This window comes from Dendrobates tinctorius, unplaced genomic scaffold (assembly GCF_039654945.1).
Source record: "Dendrobates tinctorius isolate UK_male_01 unplaced genomic scaffold, ASM3965494v1 ptg000173l, whole genome shotgun sequence".
Taxonomy (NCBI): Eukaryota; Metazoa; Chordata; class Amphibia; order Anura; family Dendrobatidae; genus Dendrobates; species Dendrobates tinctorius.
The window spans coordinates 644,776-671,109 of NW_027361840.1; the positions used below are offsets into that span (position 1 = coordinate 644,776).

The following is a 26,334-nucleotide window of genomic DNA, read 5'->3' on the forward strand; positions in this document are numbered from 1 at the left end:
GGGAGCCACCAATGGGTGCTTTGCTATACTCCAAGCAGGGAGCCGCCGAAGGTGCTTTGCTACACTACTTTGTGGTGTGGGGGTGCAGGTGTTGGAGCGTGGTCAGGAGTCTCCACCTTACCTGGATGGTGGGATACCACACCTCAGGAGGAGGTGCAGTACCTCTGTGGCGACTGAGCCTCAGGGGCGCCACATACCCCCCGTTAAACACAGCACGTCCGCGGGCTGCAAGGCAAACAAAGTTGACAAACACAGGAACATACAAAATTTTTGCAATGCTTAGTAAACAGTTATTATCTAATCTTCTCAATGTGAGAGGCACTCATTCTTGAACGTTACAAACAATTCTTAATTAACTATCTAAAGTCCTAACTCAAAAGTGCAAGTTTCATCATCAACACATTTCTTCATCATCTTTCCTTTTTAGCTTAAAGTGACAACCGCTAATACCTGGTTCATCACCTACATTTTCCAAATCTTCATTCTTTATTCAAATCTCTCATCTCTTTATTAAAACATTCCTAAATCTTACATAAAAACTATCTTCTGGTCATCAATACTCTCATAAGACACATTATCAAATACTTCACATTAAGACATCAATAATTCTTGTAAGTGCTGGACACCGCTCCCAGCCGGGATCTCTTGCAGTGTCCTTTGATTGGTCATGCTCCAGATGAGGTAGACCTTATCTTTGCAAAGTGTCTATGTAAAACCAAGAGAGGGCACCTAAAGAGGTGCAACTATTTACAAACACAGTTTTGGATCATTCAGCGTCCATGATCTCCACAGTTCCAAACGAAGAAACGCTGCCAATCAAACTGGGCAACAAAACTGGAAACAGAAAAACATGATGAACTAAATCAAAGAAGGCACAATGGTGCAAATACCCTCCTGGGCAACAAAGTTAGTTGTTTTGCAGGTTGTAGCTAGTTGACCCCTCCTGGGGTACTGGAAGCTGTTGACTGGGTATCTTCATCCTGTGATTGATGGTGTGCTAGTCGCAGGTACTCTGCTTCCCAAAGGGTGAGATTGGGACCAGTCGGGATAATCGAAAGGGCCATGGAAACATCGACTGCCTCAGGGGATGGTGCGTCTGCAATTTCCAGTGGTACCTCGGCTGCGGTCAGTGGTTCAGCAGGTGTTGTCGCCGGCGCCACTGGATCGTCCTCCGCTAGTTACATCGGGACCTCCGTGATGGGTACCGTAGCCTGGGGCCTCCGGCGAGGGTCAATCAGGCCATTCTGATTCATTGGCTCTACTCCCAGCACCAAGGTCACGCCCGCGGCGGTAATCATACCTTGCACTCCCTGCTGAGGCTCCGGTCCCAGTGTGGGTGCAGGGCAGTGAGCAGCAGTGGCCGCAACTCCCGGAGTCGCCGGCGGGGCAGGTCGCAGCTGAATCCGGCCAGGGGCAAGGTTGGTTTCTGCCAAGGCCGTCAGCAGGGGCCTGCGCGGCCGCGCCCGGTCCAGACGGGGCCGCGGTCCCAGTTCTCCATTCCACTCCGGGATCCTCATGTACCTCCTCCGGACAGGCCTAAACCAATGGCAATATCTATTTTGAGGGGTGACCGGCGCTGCAGAGGGTGTCTCAGCGGCCGCATACTCCGCAGGGGCGGCCTAGGTGCAAGTTGTTCTTCCTCCTGTTCTTCTGACTTCTTTTCTCCTTCCATCATGGCGTTCTGGCGCTCTTCTTCCTGCCTGAGCTCTTTTCCCGCCACTGGCCCTCGCCCCTCCCTCCGAGGGTGGCGTCTCTTCCCTACTCCTCCACACCAAGCCAGTATACGAACCCCTCGGGGGGTGGGCCATGTTGCAGTTGCATAGAGGTTCAGACAGGGGAGGCCCAGAACAGTTTGAGGTCTTTTCTTAGGACCACCCATGTTGTCACGCCCTTCTTCACCGCTCCAGCGGCCATTTTAAGCGTTCACTTTACAGTCTATCAAATAGGGTCTTCGGCACATTTCCACAAACTTTTAAGCCCAAGAAATCGTAGGCACACAGAACCCGATGGCGTCGGGTCTCGTCATCTTGTTCGTGACGGCAAGTTGGGTCACCCTCACACCCAGGGCTGTGGGGTACTCGGTACAGGGCCCGGTAGATATCAATGAGAGTTGTCACGGTAGCTGTGACCCGGCCCGTGGCCCTGGGCGCCCATTGTAAATGTTCAGTGTGAATGTAGATGTGGTGGTGGTGTTTGGCAATGTAGATGTTAGGCCGACGCTGCAGACAGATCCTCTGGGACAGATGGTGTGGTGCAGCAGTGATGGTATAGCCCTCCACAGGCAGGGCTGTTGTCCCAGGGCAGAGTAGATATGGTGACACTTAGATGGTGTAGTGTCAGGCGCAGGGGATGTAGCAGTGCCGGGCAGGTTGACGCATGAATAAGTGGAGGACACCAGGGCATGTAGTTCCAAAGCTTTACTCACAGTCTGTTGTACAAACAGGTGCCCGCTTCCGTGCCGTGTCCTCCGGGTCTCAGATTCAGTCAACCCCCCAGGCCAGATGGAATACTCCTTTCCAACACTCCGCCAACATGTGCCTTTCTGAACGTCTCCTCTTATAGCGCCTTTAGATGAAGTACTCCTGGTACTGGGTTACACTGGAGTTCCTCTTGTCTGATGTTCCTATGAACTCTACTTGTACGGCAGACAGCTGTAGCCTGCTTCGGGGACTCCTTGCTGCTGAGTCCCGGCACACTAATATGTTGCAGTTGTGCCCCCAAGTCTTGTGTGGGAATAAAGCATTTACAGCTTCCTATTCCTCCGGTGTCTGCTGCAGGACCATTAGTATCTGTACAACCTCGGGGACCGTGCCCCGGCCTTGCGCTTAGAAGTTCTAGGAAGGGTTTTCTTCTCACCCACGTCCTCTGTTCTCTTTTACTCCTCACGTTCCGTACTAATCCTTGCTTTCTATGGAGAGTCAGGCTGTCAGTCTATGTTGCTCTCGTTCTCCCTTTCCCGTGCCAGCAGACCCAGGTCACTGGGATCTGCTGCAGCACTTCCATCCATCTATCCCTCTTTCTAGGGATCTTCTCTCTCCTTCCAACTACTGACTGCCTTAAACTCTTCCCGCTCCTTGAAATGTCATCTAACTCCACCCACCTCCCAGCACGTTTCGTGTTCCAAGCAGGGAGCCACCAATGGGTGCTTTGCTACACTACTTTGTGGCGTGGGGTGCAGGTGTTGGAGCGTGGTCAGAAGTCTCCACCTTACCTGGATGGTGGGATACCACAACTCAGGAGGAGGTACAGTACCCCTGTGGCGACTGAGCCTCAGGGGCGCCACACAAAGGAGGACAACAAAATTAATAAAGGTGATGGGGGAACTACAATACCCAGAGAGATTAGCAAAATTAGGATTATTTACTCTAGAAAAAAGACGACTGAGGGGCGATCTAATAACCATGTATAAGTAGATAAGAGGACAATACAAATATCTCTCTGAGGATCTGTTTATACCAAGGAAGGTGACGGTCACAAGGGGGCATTCTCTGCGTCTGGAGGAGAGAAGATTTCTCCACCAACATAGAAGAGGATTCTTTACTGTTAGGGCAGTGAGAATCTGGAATTCCCTGCCTGAGGAGGTGGCGATGGCGAACTCAGCCGAGGGATTCAAGAGAGGCCTGGATGTCTTCCTGGAGCACAACAATATTGTATCTTACAGTTATTAGGTTCTTTAGAAGGACGTAGATCTGGGGATTTATTCTGACGGAATGTAGGCTGAAAAAAATTTCTTTTTTCGGCCTTGCTATGTTTCTATGTTAATATGTGAATCATTATTCTGTATGGAGAGCTATGTGGTGCCCATAATACTGTATGGAGCAATATATGTGACACATTATTCTGTATGGAGCAATATATGGGGCTCATTATTCTGTATGGAGCATTATATGGGGCTCATTATTCTGTATGGAGGACTATACTGCCTGGTTTCTGAGCGATTGTATAATTTACAATAGATGTCACTCATGTAATACAGTATAAGTAAGTGAAATCTTTGGCATTGTGCTATACCTAGATTTCTCTGCCATATATGTGCCTCATGGATTGTGATATGTGTTAAAGGGGCCCACTGAGAATCTTTCGCCCATGGGTGGTACTGGGGGGTGACCTCTCTCTATAGTACTGGGGAGCTGGTGACCGCTCTATAGTACTGAGTACTGGGCAGCAGGTGACCTCTCTCTATAGTACGGAGGGCAGTTGACCTCTCGCTATAGTACTGGGGGGCTGGTGACCTCTCTCTATAGTACGGAGGGCAGGTGACCTCTCTCTATAGTACTGGAGGGCAGGTGACCTCTCTCTATAGTACTGAGGGGCTGGTGACCTCTATAGTACGGAGGGCAGTTGACCTCTCTCTATAGTACTGGGGGACAGGTGACCTCTCTCTATAGTACTGGGGGGCTGGTGACCTCTCTCTATAGTACTGGGGGGCTGGTGACCTCTCTCTATAGTACGGAGGGCAGGTGACCTCTCTCTATAGTACTGGAGGGCAGGTGACCTCTATAGTACTGAGGGGCTGGTGACCTCTCTCTATAGTACGGAGGGCAGTTGACCTCTCTCTATAGTACTGGGGGACAGGTGACCTCTCTATAGTACTGGGGGGCTGGTGACCACTCTCTATAGTACGGAGGGCAGGTGACCTCTTTCTATAGTACAGGGGGTCAGGTGACCTCTCTCTATAGTACGGAGGGCAGGTGACCTCTCTCTATAGTACTGGGGGGCAAGTGACCTCTCTATAGTACTGGGGGGCTGGTGACCTCTCTCTATATTACTGGGGGGCTGGTGACCTCTCTCTATATTACTGGGGGGCTGGTGACCTCTCTCTGTAGTACGGAGGGCAGGTGACCTCTCTCTATAGTACTGGGGGGCAGGTGACCTGTCTCTATAGTACTGGAGGGCTGGTGACCTCTCTCTATTGTATGGGGGGCAGGTGACCTCTCTCTATAGTACTAGGGGGGCCGGTGTCCTTTCTCTGTTGTACTGGGGGACCGGTGACTTCTGGTCGAGGATGGTCTCCATGTCACAAGGGATCCTTCTCTCCTAATTTCTCGCCCCCTGCACACAACTGACAATATCCCCCCTGCCCCCACCTGACGGATCCAGACAGCTGCACCATCACCCTCATCGTCCTCAGTGGCTGTCAGGATACTCTATATGACTCCATTCCTGTGCAGCTGTCAGGAGTCAATCAAGAGGAGGAGCGTCCCTCCAATCTTCAGGAGGTTTCTCTGGACTCAGGAACAGTCACTGCCACTGTCTGCCGTCCTCCAGCACTAAGCAGCCTCTCCAGGACCCGCTGTCTGCCATCCTCCAGCACTAAGCAGCCTCTCCAGGACCCCGCTGTCTGCCGTCCTCCGGCACTAAGCAGCCTCTTCAGGACCCCGCTGTCTGCCGTCCTCCGGCACTAAGCAGCCTCTCCAGGACCCCGCTGTCTGCCGTCCTCCAGCACTAAGCAGCCTCTCCAGGATCCCGCTGTCTGCCGTCCTCCGGCACTAAGCAGCCTCTCCAGGACCCCGCTGTCTGCCGTCCTCCGGCACTAAGCAGCCTCTCCAGGACCCCGCTGTCTGCCGTCCTCCGGCACTAAGCAGCCTCTCCAGGACCCCGCTGTCTGCCGACCTCCGACACTAAGCAGCCTCTCCAGGACCCCGCTGTCTGCCGTCCTCCGGCACTAAGCAGCCTCTCCAGGACCCCGCTGTCTACCGTCCTCCGGCACTAAGCAGCCTCTCCAGGACCCCGCTGTCTGCCGTACTCCGGCACTAAGCAGCCTCTCCAGGACCCCGCTGTCTGCCGTCCTCCAGCACTAAGCAGCCTCTCCAGGACCCCGCTGTCTTCTGTCCTCCAGCACTAAGCAGCCTCTCCAGGACCCCGCTGTCTGCCGTCCTCCAGCACTGAGCAGCCTCTCCAGGACCCCGCTGTCTGCCGTCCTCCAGCACTAAGCAGCCTCTCCAGGACCCCGCTGTCTGCCGTCCTCCAGCACTAAGCAGCCTCTCCAGGACCCCGCTGTCTGCCATCCTCCAGCACTGAGCAGCCTCTCCAGGACCCCTCTGTCTGCCGTCCTCCAGCACTAAGCAGCCTCTCCAGGACCCCGCTGTCTGCTGTCCTCCGGCACTAAGAAGCCTCTCCAGGACCCCTCTGTCTGCCATCCAGGTAAGTCTCCATTCTTCCTCCTCTAGAGTTGTCGGCTCCTGGGATTGTGAGTAATATGTGAGATTGGGGGTGAGGACTTTTTCATATTGTGGCCGCTGAGCCCTTTCTTATTATGGTGCTGTGCCCTCTTTTTTGTGCAGGGGGCTCCAGAGCTCACACGGTGGGTTGGGGGTCTATGGTGTCTGAGGAGACACCAGAGGTAAAGGATTAGTAGAATCCAGCAGTTCTAGGGTTAAGGTGCGGGCATCTCTCCGGACCCCCATACACATGGGCACATGTTCTTTATGGGGAGGGGAGAAGCAGTGGGAAAGCGTCTCTAGAGCCACTTATCTCTGAGGAGAGCAGGAGGTGGAGAGTTGTGTCCGGAGACATCAGAGGAAAATCACCCCAGAAAATGTCCAACAGACCCCGACAGATGTCCCCTCCCCGGTATATGGGGCCGCCACATAACAAGCTACTTATAAATAACTTCACCTGTCATGGCTTCTACATTATTTTGATCAAAATTATGTTAACTAAATACCCTTATTATTACTACCTTCATGCAATTTTTGCAATATATTTTTTTACTTTTTTATTCCAGGATATTTGTTTTGTGCTTTGTTTTTGGTTTTCTCTGTGTAAAGGTCATGTGTTCATATGCAATTACATTTTGCATGCACATTAATTTACTTTTTCTGCTCAGACCCAGTTTCTCATTTGTTTCATTGTGCATTCTGTGCATATAAGGGTGTGACCGCCCTGTTTCTGAGTTGGAAAATCCATCCTGTCTGGCCTATACTATTACTGGTGGTTCAGTCCCTCTGTCCTTGTTCACATTTACGTCACTTGACAAGTGGAAAGGTTTTAAATACAAGAGTTAGGAGTAGGACTGTCCCACAAGGGTTGCCGTGACGTGGCGGGATGGCTTCTACATTATTTTGATCAAAATTATGTTAACTAAATACCCTTATTATTACTATTATTACTACCTTCATGCAATTTTTGCAATATATTTTTTTACTTTTTTATTCCAGGATATTTGTTTTGTGTTTTGTTTTTGGTTTTCTATATGTATATCTCTATATATAAAACTGAATGTGTGTGTGTGTATCACCAACCAATCACGAAGCATCTATCATTTCATCAGAGCTGTTCAAAAGAAGCTGAGCTGTGATTGGTTGCTATGAGCACGTTTTCCCACTTGACAACACCGGAGCAGACACTGACACGGTGGGAGAAATCTAGCATCCCCGGGAACATAAGCTCCCAGCCATTGTCTGCCCCCAGAAAGGAGCAGAGAGTACATGACAGAAATGAATCCCCCCTCTCTGCCCATATCCCCATCACACATTCTCCATCCCAGAGGCACATCTTCTCTCTTAAAGGGATCATGGGTATGGAAGTCAGGGCAAATCCACTCAGCGCTCTGGTTCTGACCCCAGGCTGACGGGATGATGTGGGATATTAGGGGTAGTAGTCCGGAGGCTCTGGCTGATGGGATGATGTGGGATATTAGGGGTAGTAGTCCGGTGGCTCTGGCTGACGGGATGATGTGGAATATTAGGGGTAGTAGTCCGGTGGCTCTGGATGACGGGATGATGTGGGATATTAGGGGTAGTAGTCCGGAGGCTCTGGCTGATGGGATGATGTGGGATATTAGGGGTAGTAGTCCGGAGGCTCTGGCTGACGGGATGATGTGGGATATTAGGGGTAGTAGTCCGGTGGCTCTGGCTGATGGGATGATGTGGGATATTAGGGGTAGTAGTCCGGTGGCTCTGGCTGATGGGATGAAGTGGGATATTAGGGGTAGTAGTCCGGTGGCTCTGGCTGATGGGATGATGTGGGATATTAGGGGTAGTAGTCCGGAGGCTCTGGATGACGGGATGATGTGGGATATTAGGGGTAGTAGTCCGGTGACTCTGGCTGATGGCATGATGTGGGATATTAGGGGTAGTAGTCCGGAGGCTCTGGATGATGGGATGATGTGGGATATTAGGGGTAGTAGTCCGGTGGCTCTGGCTGATGGGATGATGTGGGATATTAGGGGTAGTAGTCCGGTGGCTCTGGCTGATGGGATGATGTGGGATATTAGGGGTAGTTGTCCGGTGACTCTGGCTGATGGGATGATGTGGGATATTAGGGGTAGTAGTCCGGAGGCTCTGGCTGATGGGATGATGTGGGATATTAGGGGTAGTAGTCCGGAGGCTCTGGCTGATGGGATGATGTGGGATATTAGGGGTAGTAGTCCGGTGACTCTGGCTGATGGGATGATGTGGGATATTAGGGGTAGTAGTCCGGAGGCTCTGGCTGATGGCATGATGTGGGATATTAGGGGTAGTAGTCCGGAGGCTCTGGCTGATGGGATGATGTGGGATATTAGGGGTAGTAGTCCGGTGGCTCTGGCTGACGGGATGATGTGGGATATTAGTGGTAGTAGTCCGGTGGCTCTGGCTGATGGGATGATGTGGGATATTAGTGGTAGTAGTCCGGAGGCTCTGGATGACGGGATGATGTGGGATATTAGGGGTAGTAGTCCGGTGACTCTGGCTGATGGGATGATGTGGGATATTAGGGGTAGTAGTCCGGAGGCTCTGGCTGATGGGATGATGTGGGATATTAGGGGTAGTAGTCCGGAGGCTCTGGCTGATGGGATGATGTGGGATATTAGGGGTAGTAGTCCGGTGGCTCTGGCTGATGGGATGATGTGGGATATTAGGGGTAGTAGTCCGGTGGCTCTGGCTGACTGGATGATGTGGGATATTAGGGGTAGTAGTCCGGTGGCTCTGGCTGATGGGATGATGTGGGATATTAATGGTAGTAGTCCGGTGGCTCTGGCTGATGGGATGATGTGGGATATAAGGGGTAGTAGTCCGGAGGCTCTGGCTGATGGGATGATGTGGGATATAAGGGGTAGTAGTCCGGAGGCTCTGGCTGATGGGATGATGTGGGATATTAGGGGTAGTAGTCCGATGGCTCTGGCTGACTGGATGATGTGGGACATTAGGGGTAGTAGTCCGGCGGCTCTGGATGACGGGATGATGTGGGATATTAGGGGTAGTAGTCCGGCGGCTCTGGCTGATGGGATGATGTGGGATATTAGTGGTAGTAGTCCGGAGGCTCTGGCTGATGGGATGATGTGGGATATTAGGGGTAGTAGTCCGGTGGCTCTGGCTGACGGGATGATGTGGGATATTAGGGGTAGTAGTCCGGTGGCTCTGGCTGATGGGATGATGTGGGATATTAGGGGTAGTAGTCCGGTGGCTCTGGTTGACGGGATGATGTGGGATATTAGGGGTAGTAGTCCGGTGGCTCTGGCTGACGGGATGATGTGGGATATTAGTGGCAGTAGTCCGGTGGCTCTGGCTGATGGGATGATGTGGGATATTAGGGGTAGTAGTCCGGTGGCTCTGGCTGATGGGATGATGTGGGATATTAGGGGTAGTAGTCCGGTGGCTCTGGCTGACGGGATGATGTGGGATATTAGTGGTAGTAGTCCGGAGGCTCTGGCTGATGGGATGATGTGGGATATTAGGGGTAGTAGTCCGGTGGCTCTGGCTGATGGGATGATGTGGGATATTAGGGGTAGTAGTCCGGTAGCTCTGGCTGATGGGATGATGTGAGATATTAGGGGTAGTAGTCCGGAGTCTCTGGATGACGGGATGATGTGGGATATTAGGGGTAGTAGTCCGGTGGCTCTGGCTGATGGGATGATGTGGGATATTAGTGGTAGTAGTCCGGAGGCTCTGGCTGATGGGATGATGTGGCATATTAGGGGTAGTAGTCCGGTGGCTCTGGCTGATGGGATGATGTGGGATATTAGGGGTAGTAGTCCGGTGGCTCTGGCTGACGGGATGATGTGGGATATTAGGGGTAGTAGTCCGGTGGCTCTGGCTGACGGGATGATGTGGGATATTAGTGGCAGTAATCCGGTGGCTCTGGCTGATGGGATGATGTGGGATATTAGGGGTAGTAGTCCGGTGGCTCTGGCTGATGGGATGATGTGGGATATTAGGGGTAGTAGTCCGGTGGCTCTGGCTGACGGGATGATGTGGGATATTAGTGGTAGTAGTCCGGAGGCTCTGGATGACGGAATGATGTGGGATATTAGGGGTAGTAGTCCGGTGGCTCTGGCTGATGGGATGATGTGGGATATTAGGGGTAGTAGTCCGGAGGCTCTGGCTGATGGGATGATGTGGGATATTAGGGGTAGTAGTCCGGTGACTCTGGCTGATGGGATGATGTGGGATATTAGGGGTAGTAGTCCGGAGGCTCTGGATGACGGGATGATGTGGGATATTAGGGGTAGTAGTCCGGAGGCTCTGGATGATGGGATGATGTGGGATATTAGGGGTAGTAGTCCGGTGGCTCTGGCTGATGGGATGATGTGGGATATTAGGGGTAGTAGTCCGGAGGCTCTGGCTGATGGGATGATGTGGGATATTAGGGGTAGTAGTCCGGTGGCTCTGGCTGACGGGATGATGTGGGATATTAGGGGTAGTAGTCCGGTGGCTCTGGCTGACGGGTCGATGTGGGATATTAGGAGTAGTAGTCCGGTGACTCTGGATGACGGGACGATGTGAGATATTAGGAGTAGTAGTCCGGTGGCTCTGGCTGACGGGATGATGTGGGATATTATAGTGGGTGTGGCTATGCGGAGCGGGCGGGGCTATACACTCAGCTTTATATATATATAGAGATATTCATTATAATTTGTTATAACAACCCGTAGTTAATTGCTATGCCCGTTCAGCGCTGGGCTCTTCAGCTAGTCTTTATATATATAAAACTGAATGTGTGTGTGTTTATCACCAACCAATCACAAAGCAGTATGTATGTATATATATATAGCAGCAGTTTACCATCCCTACACGGTGGACCCCGGGCTGCGAACGCACCTTACTGTTATTTTATTATTTGGTGTGTTCCGCCAGCCCTAACACCCATCATACATATCCTCCATCCCATAGTCCCATGCCCATATACCCATCACACATCCTCCATCCCATAGTCCCATGCCCATATACCCATCATACATATCCTCCATCCCATAGTCCCGTGCCCACATACCCATCATACATATCCTCCATCCCATAGTCCCATGCCCATATACCCATCACACATCCTCCATCCCATAGTCCCGTGCCCATATACCCATCACACATCCTCCATCCCATAGTCCCTTGCCCATATACCCATTATATATATCCTCCATCCCATAGTCCCGTGCCCACATACCCATCATACATATCCTCCATCCCATAGTCCCATGCCCATATACCCATCACACATCCTCCATCCCATAGTCCCGTGCCCATATACCCATCACACATCCTCCATCCCATAGTCCCTTGCCCATATACCCATTATATATATCCTCCATCCCATAGTCCCTTGCCCATATACCCATCATACATATCCTCCATCCCATAGTCCCGTGCCCATATACCCATCACACATCCTCCATCCCATAGTCCCGTGCCCATATACTCATCATACATATCCTCCATCCCATAGTCCCGGAACCAGCGCAAGAGAGGTACCTGCGGTCCGGTGCATCTTCTTACACTGAAAAACATGAAATCTCAAGAAAAAAATCACATTTATTACAAATTATCAGACAAATTGGAAGAAAATTATGGAGATATTAACGCCTTCTTGCAAAAAGACACTACAGAGGCATATGTGTCAGCAGCAACCTGGGAAAACTGTTCAACAGCATCCTGAACAAGAGGATCCTCAGTTTCCTCACCGAGCACAACGTCCTCAGCAAGAGCCAAGCAGGGTTCATGCCAAACCACCGCACTACTGACCACATCTACACCCTGCACAGCCTCATTCAAAGCCACGTGCACAATAATAATAATAATAATAATAATACATTTTATTTTTATAGCGCCGACATATTCCGCAGCACTTTACATTTCAGAGGGGATTTGTACAGACAATAGACATTACAGCATAACAATAATCACATACAGTAGATTATAACAAATACCAAGAGGAGTGAGGGCCCTGCTCGCAAGCTTACAGTCTATGAGGAAAGAGGGAGACACGAAAGGTGGGTGGTAACAGTTGCCCTGATTGTATGGACCAGCCATAGTGTTAAGTGTGTAACAGTACAGACACAGAGGGCTAATGGATGCATAAAGCATGTGGGAACATGATGCTGGGAACCTGGTTATGGTAAAACTTTTGGCTCTGCCACACAGGGATAGGTTAGGTTAATGTGTTGAGGCGATAGGCCAGTCTGATACAATACAAAGAACGGGAAGATATATGCCTGTTTCGTGGACTTTAAAAAGGCCTTTGATTCGGTGTGGCACCCAGGCTTATTCCTGAAACTGCTGGAGAGCGGAATAGGAGGAAAGACCTACGATGTTTTCAAAAGCTCCTACACCGAGAACCTCTGCAGTGTGAGTGTGAACGGTAGAAGAACGGCCTATTTCCAGCAGAGTCGGGGAGTCAGACAAGGCTGCAGCCTAAGCCCAACGCTCTTCAACATTTACATCAACGAGCTGGCCACCACTCTGGAATCTTCCACAACATCAGGTCTCACCCTCCACGACGCGCAGGTGAAATTCCTGCTGTACGCAGATGACCTGCTGCTTCTGTCACCAACCGAGAAAGGCCTCCAAGACAACCTGAAAATCTTAGAGAAATTCAGCTCCACCTGGGCTCTACCGGTCAACCTAAAGAAAACCAACATCATGGTGTTCCAGAAGAGAAAGAGAAAATCAGACCAGCACCCTTCATTTGTCCTCAACAACTGCGCCCTTACAGGAACGGACAAATATACCTACCTGGGCCTAGATATTCACCGGTCAGGGAGCTTCAAACAAGCCATACAGACCCTGAAAGACAAGGCCAGCAAAACCTTCTATGCCATCCGAAGGAAACTCTACCATATGAAGCCACCAGTGAAGGTCTGGTTAAAAATCTTCGACTCTATCATCGCCCCAATCCTCCTGTATGGCAGCGAAGTCTGGGGCCCTCACACCTACCCAGACTGGTCAAGGTGGGATTCCAGCCCAACAGAAATATTCCACCTGGAATTCTGCAAGCACCTCCTCCAAGTCCATCGGAGCACCTCCAACAGTGCTTGCTGGGCCGAGCTGGGCAGATTCCCTCTACACCTAACGGTTCTAAAGAGGGCACTGTCATTCCGGGCTCACCTACAAAGGAGCAATCCAAGCTCCCATCACCATAAAGCCCTGACACATGTAGGTGAAACAGAAAAACCAGGACCCTCGGAACAGCCCACCCAAACCCAACCTGACCAAAACACCAATCACAACAACCTGACAAAAGCCGGAATTAGGAAGATGGTAGACGAAGGCCAGGAGAGGTACGTAAGTGAGTGGAAGAACGACATCATCAGCTCACAGAAACTGACCATGTACCAGAGTCTACAGAGAGACTACAGACTGGCCCCATATCTGGAGAAACTCCCAGACCCCCGAGACCGCAAGATCCTGAGCCGGTATAGACTCAGTGCCCACAGTCTGGCCATCGAGGTCGGCCGACACAGGCAGAGCTACAAGCCCAGGGAGGAAAGACTGTGACAACACTGTGACCAGGAGGCCCTGGAGGATGAGACCCACTTCCTGCTACACTGCTCCAAATACTCAGTAGTGAGGGACACTCACTTCAGGAGACTCTCACATCTCTTCCCGGATTTCATCACCATGAAGGAGGAAGAGAAAACATATATCCTGCTGGGGGAAGAAGTGAGAGCAGTGGAGATAGCGGCGCAATATGTGAGCGCATGCCATAGGCTGCGAGAAAGAGAACTATGATATGCCATGGACTTCTATGGCCCCCATCCTGGATCTGCCCCATCCCCCTATCCACCTTCCCTATGCCATGGACTTCTATAGCCCCACCCTGGATCTGCCCCATCCCCCCATCCACCTTCCCCATGCCATGGACTTCTATAGCCCCCACCCTGGATCTGCCCCCATCCCCTCATCCACCTTCCCTATGCCATGGACTTCTATAGCCCCACACTGGATCTGCCCCCATCCGCCTTCCCTATGCCATGGACTTCTATAGCCCCCACCCTGGATCTGCCCCCATCCCCTCATCCACCTTCCCTATGCCATGGACTTCTATAGCCCACCCTGGATCTGCCCCCATCCACCTATACTACAACCCCTACCCAACATCCCTACAGTCCCTATCCCTATTCCCTTTTATACACTTGCTTTGGCAAAACTAATGTGTATTTAGTCCTGCCAATAAAGCTTCTCAGTCTGGGACAGCAGCATTTAAATGAAATGCATGGTGGTGTCCACGTGGAGGAGCCCCCATCAGCCCCCTGCAGTGCGATCACTGGGGACCTGTGGGTTACTCTGACAGTCGGGGCTCTGCTGAAGACCACCGCCACTGTCCTAGTCCTGTCACTGTCATCTCGTCCTCCTGGACCTCAGCCGTAGGCGGACATCTTCACTATGTCCCTCAGGAGCATTGCAGGTGGAGGTCACCTAAGTTTTTCCTCGTTAAACCTAGTAACATAGTTATTAAGGTTGAAGGAAGACTTTAAGTCCATCTAGTTCACCCCATATCCTATCCTAACTTGCCCTAACATGTTGATCCAGGGGAAGGCAAAAAAAAAATCCATGTGGCAAACAGTAAGCTTCACATTGGGGAAAAAAATTTCTTCCCGACTCCACATACGGCAATCAGACTAGCTCCCTGGATCAACGCAATATTACGGAAACTAGTGTATATACCCTGTAACATTATACTTTTCAAGAAAGGCATCCAGGCCATTCTTAAATTTTAGTAGGTAATCACTCATTACAACATCATACGGCAGAGAGTTCCATAGTCTCACTGCTCTTACAGTAAAGAATCCGCGTCTGTTATTATGCTTAAACCTTCTTTCCTCCAGACGTAGAGGATGCCCCCTTGTCCCCGTCACAGGTCTAAGAGTAAAAAGATCATTAGAAAGGCCTTTGTATTGTCCCCGCGTATATTTATACATTGTAATAAGATCACCCCTAAGCCTTCGATTCTCCAAACTAAATAACCCCAAGTGTAATAACCTGTCTTGGTATTGCAGACCCCCCAGTTCCCTAATAACCTTGGTCGCTCTTCTCTGCACCCGCTCCAGTTCAGCTATGTCTTTCTTATACACCAGAGACCAGAACTGTACGCAGTATTCTAAGTGTGGTCGCACTAGTGACTTATATAGAGGTAACATTATGTTCTCCTCATGAGCATCTATGCCTCTTTTAATGCATCCCATTATTTTATTTGCCTTTGCAGCAGCTGCCTGACACTGGCCACTAAATGTGAGTTTGTCGTCCACCCATACACCCAGGTCTTTTTCAGTGACTGTTTTGCCCAGTGTTTTACAATTAAGCACATAATTATACATCTTGTTCGTTCTACCCAAGTGCATGACCTTACCTGTATTGATTACCCTGCAGAGTTTAGTGTAATCTGCAAATATTGAAATTCTACTCTCTATGCCCCCTACAAGGTCATCAATAAATATGTTGAAAAGAAGCGGGCCCAATACTGACCCCTGCGGTACCCAATAGTGACCCCTGTGGTACCCCTATACTGACCCCTGTGGTACCCCACTGCTAACCGTGACCCAGTCCTAGTGTGCTCCATTAACCACCCTTTGTTTCCTATCCTTGAGCCAGCTCTTTACCCACTTACACATATTTTCCCTTATCCCCATTGTTCTCATTATATGTATCAACCTTTTGTGTGGCACTGTATCAAAATCTTTTGAAAAGTCCATGTACACCACGTCCACTGCATTCCCTTGGTCCAGTCCAGAACTTACCTCTTCATAAAAGCTCACCAGATTAGTCTGACAGGAACGGTCCCTCATAAACCCATGTTGATATTGGGTCATGAGGTTATTCTTCTTCAGATACTCCAGTATAGTATCTCTTAGAAAACCCTCCAGGATTTTACCCACAGTTGAGGTTAAGCTCACTTGCCAATAATTTCCAAGTTTTGAATATTGGCACCACATTTGCTGTGCGCCAGTCCTGTGGTACAGACCCTGTTATTATGGAATCTTTAAAAATTAAAAATAATGGTCTATCTATGACTGTATTTAATTCCTGCAGTACTCGGGGGTGTATCCCATCCGGGCCCAGGGATTTGGCAGTTTTAGTGATTTTTAGACTCCGCCGTACTTCCTGCTGGATTAAGCAGGTGACATTTAATGGAGAATTTCTATCCCTGATCATGTTATCCGTCATGGGATTTTCCTGTGTAAATACTGTTGATAAAGTCATTTAGCATATTGGCTTTTTCCTCATCCACCATTTCGCCCAGACTATTTTTAAGGGGACCAACACGATCATTTTCTAGTTTCTTACTATTTATTTAGTTAAAAGTAAAGAAAAATAAAAATTCATATTTACTTTTGCCCCATTTGAATTATGTTTTGTTTATTTATCTCACGATCCAAAAGTGTAAAATAAGCAACAAAGCTTTGTATGTGCTGAATTGGCGTAACTGCCGGGAAACCAAAAAACAAGCCCCCGCTCAGCCCCAGCAACAGAGAAAAAGGTTCTCCTGTTCTCAGGAGGTTGCTGCACAAACCTGGAGACATTTCTGGAATATTCTGAATTTTCTTCATCACATAAATAAAAAAAGATTCATGTTTGTCATCGCGGTAATGGGATTGTCGTGGACGATCATGTCTCCAGAACATATTTACCGCACAATGACAAAACGCCTGACCTAACGCCACATCCACGGGGTCCTCAGCTCTGAATCCACTGACAGCTGGGCTGTCCATTCCCATTATCAGAGGGGCCGTGCCGTGACCCCCGGTGACACCCAGCTGTCTATATAGTCATACATTATCAGGAGGAACAGCAGAGGAACGGTGCAGCGTAGAGATGTCAGGAGAGAAGCTCCAGAACCAGAGATCAGGCGGGATATAAATATTGTCCGGAGAGCGGACGGCTCCTCTGTGCTCATCTCCTCCGCTCCGCTACAACTTTCCTCCTGACTTTTCCTTCTATCTGTGACGTTTCCATTATTTCTTTCAGAGCTCAGAAATCCGGGTAAAGATCTGAGGAACCTTATTGCTGCCGCCATAATGGAAGAAGAAAGTGATGTCCGGGGTGGTGAGCGATGCACGGAGGACGTCTCTACAAGTAACCGGCCCGGTGAGGAACTACCACTAAATAATACAAAGAAGAGTCATGATTTTCTCATTCACCGGACATAATACACACCTTACCTGCTGCAGAACCTCATAATACACCTCAGCTGCTGCAGAACCTCATCATACACACCTCATCTACTGCGGAACCTCATAATACACCTCAGCTGCTGCAGAACCTCATAATACACCTCAGCTGCTGCAGAACCTCATCATACACACCTCATCTACTGCGGAACCTCATAATACACCTCAGCTGCTGCAGAACCTCATAATACACCTCAGCTGCTGCAGAACATCATCATACACACCTCATCTGCTGCGGAACCTCACAATACACCTCAGCTGCTGCAGAGCCTCATAATACACCTCAGCTGAAGAAGAACCTCACAATGCACCTCAACTGCTGCAGAACATCATCATACACACTTCAACTACTGCAGAACCTCATAATACACCTCAGCTTCTGCAGAACCTCATAATACACCTCAGCTGCTGCAGAACCTCACAATACACCTCAGCAGCTGCAGAACCTCACAATACACCTCAGCTGCTGCAGAACCTCACAATAGACCTCAGTTGCTGCAGAACCTCATAATACACCTCAGCTGCTGCAGAACCTCATAATACACCTCAGCTGCTGCAGAACCTCATAATGCACCTCAGCTGCTGCAGAACCTCACAATACATCTCAGCTGCTGCAGAACCTCATAATGCACCTCAGCTGCTGCAGAACCTCACAATACACCTCAGCTGCTGCAGAACCTCATAATGCACCTCAGCTGCTGCAGAACCTCACAATACACCTCAGCAGCTGCAGAACCTCATAATACACCTCAGCTGCTGCAGAACATCATCATACACACTTCATCTACTGCAAAACCTCATAATACACCTCAGCTGCTGCAGAACCTCATAATACACACCTTATCTGCTGCAGAACCTCATAATACACACCTTATCTGCTGCAGAACCTCATAAGACACCTCAGCTGCTGCAGAACCTCATAAGACATCTCAGCTGCTGCAGAACTTCACAATACACCTCAACTGCTGCAGACCCTGATAATATACACCTCAGCTGCTGCAGAGCCTCACAATACACCTCAGCTGCTGCAGAACCTCACAGTACACTTCAGCTGCTGCAGAACATCATCATACACACTTCAACTACTGCAGAACCTCATAATACACCTCAGCTGCTGCAGAACCTCATCATACACACCTCAGCTTCTGCAGAACCTCATAATACACCTCAGCTGCTGCAGAACCTCATAATACACCTCAGCTGCTGCAGAACCTCACAATACACCTCAGCTGCTGCAGAACCTCACAATAGACCTCAGTTGCTGCAGAGCCTCATTATACACCTCAGCTGCTGCAGAACCTCATAAGATACATCAGCTGCTGCAGAACCTCATAAGACACCTCAGCTGCTGCAGAACATCATCATACACACTTCATCTACTGCAGAACCTCATAATACACCTCAGCTAATGCAGAACCTCATAATACACACCTATCTGCTGCAGAACCTCATAAGACACCTCAGCTTGTGCAGAACTTCACAATACACCTCAGCTGCTGCAGAACCTAATAATATACACCTCAGCTGCTGCAGAACCTCACAATACACCTCAGCTGCTGCAGAACCTGATAATATACACCTCAGATGCTGCAGAAACTCATTATACACACCTCAGCTGCTGCAGAACCTCATTATACACCTCCGCTGTTGCTGAACCTCACAATATACCTCATCTGCTGCAGAACATCATCATACACACTTCATCTACTGCGGAACCTCATTATACACCTCCGCTGCTGCTGAACCTCACAATATACCTCATCTGCTGCAGAACATCATCATACACACTTCAACTACTGCGGAACCTCATAATACACCTCATCTGCTGCAGAACCTCACAATACACCTCAGCTGCTGCAGAATCTCACAATAGACCTCAGCTGCTGCAGAACCTCATAATACACCTCAGCTGCTGCAGAACCTCATAAGACAACTCAGCTGCTGCAGAACCTCATAGGACACCTCAGCTGCTGCAGAACATCATAAGACACCTCAGCTGCTGCAGAACTTCACAATACACCTCAGCTGCTGCAGAACCTGATAATATACACCTCAGCTGCTGCAGAACCTTATAATACACACCTTATCTGCTGCAGAACCTCATAAGACACATCAGCTGCTGCAGAAACTCATCATACACCTTAGCTGCTGCAGAACCTCACAATACACCTCAGCTGCTGCAGAATCTCATTATAAACCTCAGCTGCTGCTGAACCTCACAATATACCTCAGCTGCTGCAGAACAACATCATACACACTTCATCTACTGCGGAACCTCATAATACACCTCAGCTGCTGCAGAACATCATCATACACACTTCAACTACTGCAGAACCTCATAATACACCTCAGCTTCTGCAGAACCTCATAATACACCTTAGCTGCTGCAGAACCTCACAATACACCTCAGCTGCTGCAGAGCCTCACAATAGACCTCATCTGCTGCAGAACCTCATAATACACCTTAGCTGCTGCAGAACCTCATAATACACCTCAGCTGCTGCAGAACCTCATAGGACACCTCAGCTGCTGCAGAACATCATCATACACACTTCATCTACTGCAGAACCTCATAATACACCTAAGCTGCTGCAGAACCTCATAATACACCTCAGCTGCTGCAGAACCTCATAATACACACCTTATCTGCTGCAGAACCTCATAAGACACCTCAGCTGCTGCAGAACCTCATAAGACATCTCAGCTGCTGCAGAACTTCACAATACACCTCAGCTGCTGCAGAACCTGATAATATACACCTCTGCTGCTGCAGAACCTGACAATACACCTCAGCTGCTGCAGAACCTGATAATATACACCTCAGATGCTGCAGAAACTCATTATACACACCTCAGCTGCTGCAGAACCTCACAATATACCTCAGCTGCTGCAGAACATAATACACACCTCACCTACTGCAGAACCTCATTATACACCTCAGCTGCTGCTGAACCTCACAATATACCTCAGCTGCTGCAGAACATCATCATACACACTTCATCTACTGCGGAACCTCATAATACACCTCAGCTGCTGCAGAACATCATCATACACACTTCAACTACTGCAGAACCTCATAATACACCTCAGCTGCTGCAGAAACTCATCATACACACCTCAGCTTCTGCAGAACCTCATAATACACCTCAGCTGCTGCAGAACCTCATAATACACCTCAGCTGCTGCAGAACCTCATAAGACACCTCAGCTGCTGCAGAACCTCATAGGACACCTCAGCTGCTGCAGAACATCATCATACACACTTCATCTACTGCAGAACCTCATAATACACCTAAGCTGCTGCAGAACCTCATAATACACCTCAGCTGCTGCAGAACCTCATAATACACACCTTATCTGCTGCAGAACCTCATAAGACACCTCAGCTGCTGCAGAACCTCATAAGACATCTCAGCTGCTGCAGAACTTCACAATACACCTCAGCTGCTGCAGAACCTGATAATATACACCTCTGCTGCTGCAGAACCTGACAATACACCTCAGCTGCTGCAGAACCTGATAATATACACCTCAGATGCTGCAGAAACTCATTATACACACCTCAGCTGCTGCAGAACCTCACAATATACCTCAGCTGCTGCAGAACATCATATACACCTCAGCTGCTGCATAACCTCATTATACACCTCATCTGCTGCAGAACCTCATTATACACACCTCAGCTGCTGCAGAACCTCACAATATACTTCAGCTGCTGCAGAACATCATCATACACACCTCAGCTGCTGCAGAACCTCATTATACACCTCAGCTGCTGCTGAACCTCACAATATACCTCAGCTGCTGCAGAACATCATCATACACACCTTATCTGCTGCAGAACCTCATAATATATCTCAGCTGCTATTGTTGCCTTACATTGACAGAATGGCTTCTATTTCCGCGTTGATCACTGACGTGTGATGTGCAGAGAGCAGTGACGCCATGTAACGTATACGGCTTCCAGTGTTGTTTTCCCACAAGAGTAGGGATCTGACAGCCGTGGATGATTTACTCTGACATTGTGACATTTCAGAGGAAACCTACATTTAATATCCGGCTGGGGAAGATGTGACCAGGATGACTAGCCCAAGTGTCCATCCCCAGCAGCTTCTCCCTGCTCTGCTGCCCTACACTGACAGGTGTCCCCTGTGTGCAGTTCTGAAAGTTGACGTTGAGATGCCGAATCCTAAATGTCGTAGAGAAAATTTAAAAATCCATAAAGAAATCTCTGGAGAGGAGACAAATCACCGTCACATTGAACATATGAGACTAATTAGAATTGGGGAAGTGAGAAACTATAACTGGGGAAGTGAGAGAGCGCTGACACTTCAGCCTTTATTGAAGTAAGGACCTCCTGTGGGGACCAGGTAGTTAAACAGGAATCTGTTCTGGGAACCAGCCGCCTAGACTGGGATTTAATTGCACAGAGGTGGAGACGTACACTTCCAATGCAAGAGCTTCCTCTGTTCAAAAGGCTTGTCTGAGACGCAGCCACTGGCCAGTGATGAATATTGGGGTTTGCATCGATCTGATAGTTATGGGAGATATATTTTCGGCGTTGTGGGACGAACATAACTCACATCACAGTAAGGTCCATTTTCCTAAGGAGTACCGCCCTCCGCTAAGCTCTGAGCCATCTCTGTGGCCAGGTTTAGTACTTATTCTTTCGTTATTCCTTTTCATTTTATGCAATTGTATATATATTGTTTTGCTCACATTTTGTATGTTTTTATAAACACTGCCTATGTTTCCAGATTAAATACTGTATATACTCGTGTATAAGCCAAGATTTTCAGCACATGTTTTTGTGCTGTAAACCCCCCCTTGGCTTATACACGAGTCATTGTCCAGAAAGCCAGCGGGGAAGCGGGAGGGGAGCGGTGGAGCAGCGGCAGGAGCCAGCGACTGTGACATCATACTCACCTTCCTCCCGCCCTCGCTGAACTCCTTGCATCTCTGTTGTCCCGGCACGGCAGCTCTTCTTGTGCTGAGCGGTCACGTGGTACCAATCATTAAGATAATGAATATGCATGCGTCTCCACTCCCATAGGCGTGGAGCGCATATTCATTACTTTAATGAGCGGTACCACGTGACCGCTGAACACAGGAAGAGCTGCCGCGCCGGGACAACGGAGATACAGGGACGTGCAGCGACGGCGCGAGGAGGGTGAGGATGCGGGGAGGATGAAGGAGGACTGGGCTAGCTGATCAAAACCATGCATACAAGGATAGGATGGGGAAGCCAAGCTATGCATACAAGATGGGACAGGGGACCGGGGAAGCCATACATACGAGGGGACTGGGGCAGCCATGCATGCAACAGGCGAGGAGCCAAGCATGCAACAGGAGGGGAGCCAAGCGTACAACAGGGGGAGCCACATATAGCAGGACAGGGATGAGGGGACAATGCATACCCAGCTTGAGTCAATAAGCTTACCCAGTTTTTCGTGGCAAAATTAGGTGCCTCGACTTATACTCAGGTCGGCTTATACTCGAGTATATACGGTATATAAAATGTAATAGCTTTGTTCCTTTTCCTCTGTAAACCACACCCTGAAACCATGCGCAACCTGTAACAGGCGTCCAATCAGCCTGTATAAATGATTGGTGATGGAAGCTAGTTGTTCTTTTTGTTTTTTGTTGAGCAGTGACTATACCGAGGTGTGGGTGTGTGTGTATACAGTACAAACGAAAAGTTTGGACACACCTTCTCATTCAAAGAGTTTTCTTTATTTTCACGATTATGAAAATTGTAAATTCACCCTGAAGGCATCAAACTATGAATTAGCACATGTGGAATTATATAATTAACAAAAAAGTGTGAAACAATTGAAAATATATCTTATATTCTAGGTTCTTCAAAGTAGCCACCTTTTGCTTAGATTACTGCTTTGCACACTCTTGGCATTCTCTTCGAACATGCGCGGCTCCGCTCCGTACACCTCGTACACACGCGGCTCCACTCTGTACACGTCGTACACACGCGGCTCCGCTCCGTACACCTCGTACACACGCGGCTCCGCTCCGTACATCTCGTTCACGCGCGGCTCCGCTCTGTACACCTCGTACACACACGGCTCTGCTACGTACACCTCGTACACACGTGGCTCCACTCCGTACACCTCGTACACACACGACTCTGCTACGTACACCTCGTACACACACGGCTCCGCTCTGTACACGTCGTACATGCACAACTCTGCTCCGCACACCCCGTACACACGTGGCTCCACTCCGTACACCTCGTACACACATAGCTCTGCTCCGTACACCTCGTACACAGGGCTACGTTCCGTACATGTCGCACATGCACAACTCTGCTCCGCACACCCCGTACACACGCGGCTCCGCTCCGTACACATCGTACACACACGGCTCTGCTACGTACACCTCGTATACACACGGCTCTGCTACGTACACCTCGTACACAGACGGCTCCGCTTCGTACACCTCATACACACATAGCTCTGCTCCGTACACCTCGTACACACGCGGCTCCGCTCCGTACACCTGGTACACACACGGCTCCGCTCTGTACACCTCGTACACACACGGCTCTGCTCCGTACTCCTCGTACACACACGGCTCCGCTCCGTACACCTCGTACACATGCGGCTCCGCTCCGTACACCTCGTACATAGGGCTACGCACCGTACACCTCGTACACAGGGCTACGCACCGTACACGTCGTACATGCACAACTCTGCTCCGCACACCCCATACACACGCGGCTCCGCTCCGTACACCTCGTACACACGCGTCTCCGCTCCGTACACCTCGTACACGCGCAGCTCTGCTCCGTACACCTCGTACACACACTGCTCTGCTCCGTACACCTCGTACACACACGGCTCCGCTCCGTACACCTCGTACATATGACTCCGCTCCGTACGCCTCGTACACACACGGCTCCGCTCCGTACGCCTCGTACACACACGGCTCCGCTCCGTACACCTCGTACACTCGCGGCTCCGCTCCGTACACCTCGTACACACGTGGCTCCGCTCCGTACACCTCGTACACACGCGGCTCCGCTCCGTACATCTCGTACACACACGGCTCCGCTCCGTACACCTCGTACATATGACTCTGCTCCGTACGCCTCGTACACACACGGCTCCGCTCCGTACGCCTCGTACACACACGGCTCCGCTCCGTACACCTCGTACACACGCGGCTCTGCTCCGTACACCTCGTACATATGACTCCGCTCCGTACGCCTCGTACACACACGGCTCCGCTCCGTACACCTCGTACATATGACTCCGCTCCGTACGCCTCGTACACACACGGCTCCGCTCCGTACACCTCGTACACACACGGCTCCGCTCCGTACGCCTCGTACACACACGGCTCCGCTCCGTACACCTCGTACACACGCGGCTCTGCTCCGTACACCTCGTACACACGCGGCTCCGCTCCGTACACCTCGTACACACACGACTCGGCTCCATCCACCCTGTAAACCCCTCCTCACCTCACACATAAACTTCCCCTCATCCAGCACCATGACAACCAGCACAGCAGTCCTGCACACACTGATCATGTGACCCCTGACTCCTCCCCTCCTGGACCTCATCACAGGTCCTGTGCACACAGAGCAGCCATCGCTTCAGGCCATTTGCTGTCTGGCAGCGGCTGCAGCTCCGCGGTAGACGGCCCCTGCTTGGGTGTTGCAATATGGCGGTCGGCTCTGTCTCTGCTTCCGGCCGCGCTGGATTGTGGGATAGCGACACAATTGCCGGGAGCTGTGACAGAGCCGATTGGCAGTTATATGGTAGATATATGTGCACACATGAGTATGTATGTCAGTGTCCAGCTGCAGCAATGAGACTCATGGGTCTTTCCCACCTGGTAATCAAGTTCCTGCACGCACTGGATTAGGAGTAAATCCTTCGATAGGAGAACAATAGGGAAATCCAGCAAGAACTCAGCAAATCAGGATTGGAGTAAAATGATGCTTTTCTTTATTTCTTCATTAAGGTTAAAAAACGACCCACAAGGATCAGGAACCAGAGTGCATGGCAGAAATAAACGCAAATGGGACTACGCGTTTCAGCGGCCTAATCCGCCTTCTTCACGGTCCAAACCTAATCTGCTCCCTGTATGTGGAGTCATATAAAAGGCAATCCTGAATAAAATTAGTACAAATGATTACAAACATGTGTGCAGAAAAAGGGTTTAACCAATGCGCTACTGAGGAATGACTAACAGCATTGCTACAAAATAGACAACTTTTTCTTATATAATAGAACATACAAATAAACGTCCTAAATAATGACATAATAATATATAATAGGATGATAAAAAGAATGGACAATGCGGAGAAGTTGTACAAAAAAAAAAAAAAAAATATTAAAAAAATTGAAAAAAAAAAAAATGTAAGCTCCACCGAAACCTCAATAATGTAGAATAATATCTGTACGGCTATTAAATCCTAAAGGAGTTCTTGTACCCATTTCAAAAATCCATTTGCTTTCTCTAGCTAGAACCTTCCTGCGTAAGTCCCCCCTCTAAGGCTGTGTGCACACGCTGCGGATTAGGTGCGGATTCATCCGCGTGGATTTTGTAAAATCCGCAGGTGAAACCGCAGGTCAAAATACCTGCGGTTTTACCTGCGGATTGCTCTGCGGTTTTGCCCTGCGGTTTTTCATCTCCTCAATGGAGGAGATGGCAAACCGCAGGTGAATCCACAGAAAGAATTGACATGTCAATTCTTTCTACAGATTGAAAACCGCAGATAATCCGCGCGGAAAATTCCGCACCGTCTGCACTGCGGTTTTTGATTCCCATAGGGAATCATTGTACTGTACACCGCAGCAAAATCCGCAGCGTGTGCACACAGCCTAAGAGGTATTTTTACTTGTTCAATTCCCATGAAGGAAAAACTAGATAAATGACCACTATGAGTTTTAGAGAAATGGCGTGAAACAACTGAAGCTCCAACCAAAGGTAAATTTTTAGCATCGGAT

At 49.6% G+C, this 26,334-nt stretch overlaps 1 protein-coding gene across 1 annotated transcript in view; it reads left to right on the forward strand.

The window, feature by feature from the left end:
- LOC141053927 (uncharacterized) overlaps nt 1–26,334 on the forward strand; it is a 99,475-nt gene that overhangs the window by 25,388 nt on the left and 47,753 nt on the right. Inside the window, exon 3 of the mRNA XM_073551097.1 lies at nt 17,157–17,276. Within this exon, the coding sequence (XP_073407198.1) occupies nt 17,157–17,276 (120 nt within the window). The remainder of the gene's footprint in view (nt 1–17,156; nt 17,277–26,334) is intronic.